Source organism: Procambarus clarkii, chromosome 34 (assembly GCF_040958095.1).
Source record: "Procambarus clarkii isolate CNS0578487 chromosome 34, FALCON_Pclarkii_2.0, whole genome shotgun sequence".
Lineage (NCBI taxonomy): Eukaryota > Metazoa > Arthropoda > Malacostraca > Decapoda > Cambaridae > Procambarus > Procambarus clarkii.
The window spans coordinates 36,476,089-36,483,172 of NC_091183.1; the positions used below are offsets into that span (position 1 = coordinate 36,476,089).

The following is a 7,084-nucleotide window of genomic DNA, read 5'->3' on the forward strand; positions in this document are numbered from 1 at the left end:
CCTGATGCCAGGCTCGACAAATACACTAGGAACAGTCCTGATGCCAGGCTCGACAAATACACTCCCTGACAACACTACACTAGCAACACACTCAGGCAACACGACACAAGGAACACAGTCTTAACGGAACATACAAAGACCCACGAGAAGTATACATGTATTCTCGAACAAGAGGACGATGTAGTCGCTCAAATGTCTTGGAAATTCTTGGGCTGAGTGCATGTGTGTGTGTGTGTGCGTGTGTGTGTGTGTGTGTGTGTGTGTGTGTGTGTGTGTGTGTGTGTGTGTGGGTGTGTACTCACCTAATTGTACTCACCTAATTGTGCTTGCGGGGGTTGAGCTCTGGCTCTTTGGTCCCGCCTCTCAACCGTCAATCAACTGGTGTACAGATTCCTGAGCCTATTGGGCTCTATCATATCTACATTTGAAACTGTGTATGGAGTCAGCCTCCACCACATCACTTCCTAATGCATTCCATTTACTGTGTGTGTGTGTGTGTGTGTGTGTGTGTGTGTGTGTGTGTGTGTGTGTGTGTGTGTGTGTGTGTGTGTGTGTGTGTGTGTGTGTGTGGGTGTGTGTGTGTGGAGGGGTGCAGAGGGGGAAAAGTGAGTTTTTTTATTTTGAATAGAGAGAGAGAGAGAGAAAGAGAGAGAGAGAGAGAGAGAGAGAGAGAGAGAGAGAGAGAGAGAGAGAGAGAGAGAGAGAGAGAGAGAGAGAGAGAGAGAGAGAGAGAGAGAGAGAGAGAGAGAGAGAGAGAGAGAGAGAGAGAGAGAGAGAGAGAGAGAGAGAGAGGGAGAGAGAGAGAGAGAGGGGGGGGGGTGAGGCAGCAATATTTACATTAGTGAACCTGTAATGTTCGTGAATAAATTATGTAAATTTGAATTACTGTCACTTCAAATATTTTACACGCACCGCTGTACCCGGCCAGCGGCTACTGTTGTCCAATATTTCCTATTTCACCCTACGTTGTACCTACGTAAATTTCGTACAAACACAAAAATATACATTCTGTGAGTACTCTTTATTTTCTTCTCTGAGTCTATGGGTCCTTTGCACCAGAGGTGGTACCTCTCTTCTGTGATGTTTAAATGATCCGTTTTTCTACCTATGCGCAAGAGCCTATAGTCCTTAAGGTTATTTAAATAAGCATCATTTCGAGAGGAAATTAATTAGGTAAAAATTTATTAAAACTGTAAATGAGGAAATAATTTCAGGAAAACCATATGACGTAATAATATTCTGTGTTTGAGGAGCAAAGATTGAGACAGAGATGCAAGAGACACACACAAGATTGATCTTTTTTGAGTCACAGATGCTGTATAATATGAACCAGGCTACAGTATTGTAGCCGGAATATTGCCGGAACAACCGTGGACATTTTCAAGAGGAAACTAGATTTATTCCTCAAAGGGGTGCCGGACCAACCAGGCTGTGGTGGGTATGTGGGCCTGCGGGCCGCTCCAAGCAACAGCCTGGTGGACCAAACTCTCACAAGTCGAGCCTGGCCTCGGGCCGGGCTTGGGGAGTAGACGAACTCCCAGAACCCCATCAACCAGGTATCAACCAGGTATCAACAGTAACATAAGGAATACTAACACATACCAAACAACAAACCATGCAGGAAATGTTGGAATCATACGCTAACAAAACTCTTCTTGAGACCAGATTGCATTACCTTGGGAAGGAAATTAGCGGGAGAGGATTGGTGGAGTTATAGCTTGAGTGAGTGAGGTCCCTAGAGTAACCTTGTCTCAGGTTGCTAGATGAGACGGCACTCTTTCCTGAGAGTACGATAAAGAGTGCCTGGTGGCGCTGATTGAGAAGTGTGTGTGTACTCGCCTAGTTCTACTCAAATAGTTGTGCTTGCGGGGGTTGAGCTCTAGGTCTTTGGTCCCGCCTCTCAATCGTCAATCAACTGGTGTACAGATTCCTGAGCCTACTGGGCTCTATCATATCTACATTTGAAACTGTGTATGGAGTCAGCCTCCACCACATCACTGCCTAATGCATTCCATCCGTTAACTACTCTGACACTGAAAAAGTTCCTTCTAACATCCCTGTGGCTCATTTGGGTACTCAGCTTCCACCTGTGTGCCCTTGTTCGCGTCCCTCCAGTGTTGAATAGTTTATCCTTGTTTACCCGGTCGATTCCCCTGAGGATTTTGTAGGTTGTGTGTGTGTGTGTGTGCGTGCGTGCGTGCGTGCGTGTGTGTGTGTGTGTGTGTGTGTGTGTGTGTGTGTGTGTGTGTGTGTGTGTGTGTGTGTGTGTGTGTGTGTGTGTGTGTGTCCTATCACCCTTTAGTATGGAGGGTTACTAGCTCCACACAAGACCTTACGGGCCAACCATCCAGCAACCATTTACTACTGAACAAATTGCAGGAATCAAATAAACTCAATGTATATACACAGAAAATACCTTCCTGTATATATATATATACAGGTATATATATATATATATATATATATATATATATATATATATATATATATATATATATATATATATATATATATATATATATATATATATATATATATATATATATATATATAGGTGAAATTATTGGTAAATAATATATACTAATTTCAAATATTTAGACAATTTATTTGTGAAAACGAATAAAAAAAAAAGATAACAATTAGTTTAAAATAGTTCCCTCTATATATGTATTGACTCCCCGTTTTCTTTTTTCTGGGAGACTAATGTAATACTTGTATCTTGCTCAACAGATGTGGTACATCAAAGTCGGATATATGGCTCTGGTGGTGACTTACCTGGCCATGACCTGGGCCTACCTGGCAGGTGCTGCGCAGGTCGTCCAGAATACCCACATCACCAAGTGAGTACGTCAGGTCATTGACTGATGACCAGATTGACCAGTTGATTGACAGTTGAGAGGCGGGACCAAAGAGCCAAAGCTCAATCCCCGCAAGCACAACTAGCTGAGTACATGAAGGCAGGGAGAGGAATGAGAGGGTGAATGCGTGAGAGGGAAGGAGAAAGCACATTAGACAGAAAGCTAGCCAATCAGACCCCAAGGGGGGACAGAAAATTAGCCATACAGACAGACACCAAGGCAAATAGACATACAGAAATCTAGCTACACAGACAGACAGACACCAAAGCAGATAGACATAAAGTTAGCCAGTCAGACACGAGTGAAGGTTGAGGAAAAGCAGACAGAGAAAGCTAGCCACACAGACAACAGATAGATAGAAAGCTAGCTACAGATAGATAGAAAGCTAGCTACAGATAGATAGAAACCTAGCTACAGATAGATAGAAAGCTAGCTACTCACACAAAGAGGAAGGTTGACAAACAGATATAGATACATATATATATTCACGCATGTTATCCGTAAAAATATACCAAATCACTGCAGATTGTGGCGAACTGATCAAATAACAACAATTTATGTTCCATCAATTGAATACCATTGAGCTCACACGTAAAGGAATGGACTTGTCAACCTCCAGAGTTAAGACCATCACATTAGTCTACTTAAAGTATACTTAGCATACTTTAAGTGAACTCTCAGTATGCGTACACTAGTCACAAACACTCCACAAAACATCTCCATTGTTAAGATTCCCCAATAAAAATCCTAGACACAGTATTAACTATGTTACTACATAGTTACCTGAGTAATTATGTTAGCTTAGCCTCGCGGGGACGACTCATTTACATAATTGTACAGTAAACAAGGGTCTATGTTGTTAACCGGCTGTGTTGATCTTACGAGCTAACGAGGACAGAACAAATCACATCACTTACAGCACATCTTTTGTTCTCTGCAAGTTATGCAGTGTTATTAAATTCTTCAGAAAAGTGTATAGGGAATAAGATGAATTCTGCCTAATTCATTATCCACACACACGAACGGAACAAGTCTCCAGCGTCCTTGATTGGCTGTCGTCATTATCAACGTACATAGCGCTGATTGGTGGAAAATTCAACCAATGTGTGGGGGTAGAATTAGCTTCGACGCACGAGGCTGTCTATCAACATTATCAACGTACGTAGCGCTGATTGGTGGAAGATTTAGCCAATGGGAGGGGCGGACACGCTCTCCCGCGCTCCCCGTCCGCCAATCACCGAGCGCCCCCAAACATGGCGGGAAGATATGAGTGTCGGGAAGACGGACGCGGATGTGGACGTGACCAAGCTGCCGACGCCGAGGACTCCAGCCACGATAATCACCATGCGATCACATCTTGACCCGTTATCTGTCGTGTATCGCTCTGCTGACGGGCCGCCGCTGGTGCTGCTCCCTAGCCCGAGTGAGGGGGGACGAGAGCGAGAGAAGTAGAGGAGGAGGACAAGTTCCGAGAGATAGAGGAAGTTGGGAAGAGCCAGAGAAGGGAAAGGGAAACGTAGGGAAAGATAACAGCCCATAAATTCCCTGCTTAATCGATCATAATCAGATCCCATACAATCACAGCCCTTACAATCACAGCCCATACAATCACAATCCATACAACCACAGGTTATGGTAACCTGGAGGTATAGCGAGGCTTACCCAGTGGCTACAGGTGAGTGCTGCCCCCTGGCCACCGGACGCTGCAACACACACTGCACATTACCAATGTGCTCAGAGACGGGCTTCATTACCACAACCATTCGCCAGCTTGTACATTCACAAAGGTGAAATGTAATTCTGATCAGCTTCCATATATACTTTATACCCATACATATACATACACACACACACATATTGTGAATGTACATTAATGACACTATGTAAAAGACACATCAAACACTTTATGTAGGGCATACGTAAATCTGCGTATCTATGTATTTACGTATGTAGGTTAGCTTAGCATTTTAAAAGCACCGAATCACCTTCTGTGGTTGAGTGTTCAATAAACCCTTGGTTATCTTGAGATGATTTCGGGGCTTTAGTGTCCCCGCGGCCCGGTCCTCGACCAGGCCTCCACCCCCAGGAAGCAGCCCGTGACAGCTGACTAACTCCCAGGTACCTATTTACTGCTAGGTAACAGGGGCATTCAGGGTGAAAGAAACTTTGCCCATTTGTTTCTGCCTCGTACGGGAATCGAACCCGCGCCACAGAATTACGAGTCCTGCGCGCTATCCACCAGGCTACGAGGCCCCCCTTGAACTATATGTTTAACACATCTCTAACCCTGTCCACGGAGGACAGAAGAAAATGTATATATGCTGGTTAGCATTGTAAATGTCTGGCCACGTCTGTGGTAGAAAATAATAATAAAAAAAAAAAAACCAGCTTGTAAACTTCACAACCCAGGGTTATTATAGTTATAAACAACCTGATGGTGCTTCTCACTTCATAAACTGTTTATTAATGTCAGCCAAGCAGCCATGATTGGGGGAAAGATGAAGCGGTTTCGTAAGGGGGGGGGGTAAATGTTTGACGCATCTTGATCTTGGGAAATGCTCTTGTAACAAACTAGGCTGTTGTAAGAATTATCCAGAGTGGTTTATCGACAAAAGAGAATGGGAAGCTGAGCCGCATGGTGACCTGACCCCCAGGGGAATTCGCGGTGGAAATAACCGACGCTTTGTTCATAGCTGCGTATAATGAATCATCCTATAGTATTCAGTAATTTAGAGAAAATTAGCCTTTATTCATTTTGCATTAAAATTGTATTGTATAATAGTACTGGATACAATATCAAGAGTATTCTAATTATTGAGTTTAAGTCACCATCAGTGACGTCACGAATCAGATCTAACTTTTAAGGCGGAGTGACCGGCGGTCATAGGTCAGCAGGGTTGACATGTCTAATATTTCTCAAAGTTTTAATAACCATTTTTGTGATCGGGAACAGCTTTGCCGTTAGATGTTTGTGTAATCTAATTAAAGTAAAATAATTCAACCAGTCTGGATCAATTCAGTATAAACAGAGGTTAATTGTTATAACTTAAACCTTGCTAGTAACTGGGTAGGACTTTGACTAGGCGGAAGGATACAATACTCTGTCTGGGGTAGTCCAGACAAGGAAAAAATCAGTGTGAATACGGGAGCAGCTGGGAGAGGTCAACCATCTTACCTCTCCCCAAGACCAGCACAACATCTTAGCTGGAAAACATAGAGGTATAGTTGCTATGGTTATGTATAGAAATAGTCTCATTTGCCACTCAGGTCAAGTAGGGAGTGTTAAAGTGATAGGGAGTGAACACATTTAGATTTCGTTTTAGTTTTCTTTTAATAAATTAAATTTGTTATTAATTTGCATTTTATTGTTTCCATTTGGTTATGTGTAAACTTGTCCTGGTCACGTGGTCCACACGAGGCAGAGTTGCATTGGGCGCCGATTCTAACATCGGATCGGAATTCATCATCCCCATCTAATTAATTCCACACTCAAGGTCATCATATATAGTGGGGATCAAGCCCCAAGGTTGATTAATTAGCGTGATCGATCCAGACCTCGATCATTGCTCTGTAGAGCGGGTCTGGTGGTGGCAGCATAGAGGCGACTCTAGGGTTTTGCTCAGGGCTTAGGTCACGTCATACTGGGTGTAGAATCCTAAGTCGGTCAATCGTCTTAGGACCACGTGGCGTGGAATTGGCTTTGGTAAAAGTTTTGGAGTCCCTTGGTAGAGAATAATAAGTAAGAATACGGGTAGAGGGAGTAGAAAGAAGGAAGTAAAGAGAGAGAGGAACACAAACCCGTGTTACACTCTTGAATTCCTGCCTAAGGTGGTGGTGGTGCGTCTGATTGGTTCATTTGATGTTTCAACCTAACTTAGGCCCTAACGTAACTTAGGTCTAACCTCTCCTAACTTAACCTAACCACCTAAGTGATGATACTTGTTGTCGAAGTCATTATATTGACTGACAGAAATAGATATAAATAGTGGAGAGATAGATAAGCAATACAGTCATTCAGACATACAGACAGATACACACACAGATAGATAGTGAAAGAGACAGACAGACAGACATTAAGACAGGATGACCAGCACTCAAGCAATGAGTTAGTCAAAAAAAAAAATCAGAGAAAAAGTGCAATATGTGAAGCAAAAGACATAGTTCACATATTTCCATATTGACACAGTAATTGACCTCACAAATGGCCGGTCGTTAGAGCTAGTCAT

At 43.1% G+C, this 7,084-nt stretch overlaps 1 protein-coding gene across 1 annotated transcript in view; it reads left to right on the forward strand.

Annotated features, from left to right (window-relative positions):
* Nucleotides 1-2,730: 2,730 nt before the first annotated feature.
* The window catches only part of chp (leucine rich repeat containing G protein-coupled receptor chaoptin), a 36,303-nt gene continuing 31,949 nt past the window's right edge, over nucleotides 2,731-7,084 (forward strand). Inside the window, exon 1 of the mRNA XM_069335807.1 lies at nucleotides 2,731-2,840. Coding sequence (XP_069191908.1) covers nucleotides 2,731-2,840 — 110 coding nt within the window. The remainder of the gene's footprint in view (nucleotides 2,841-7,084) is intronic.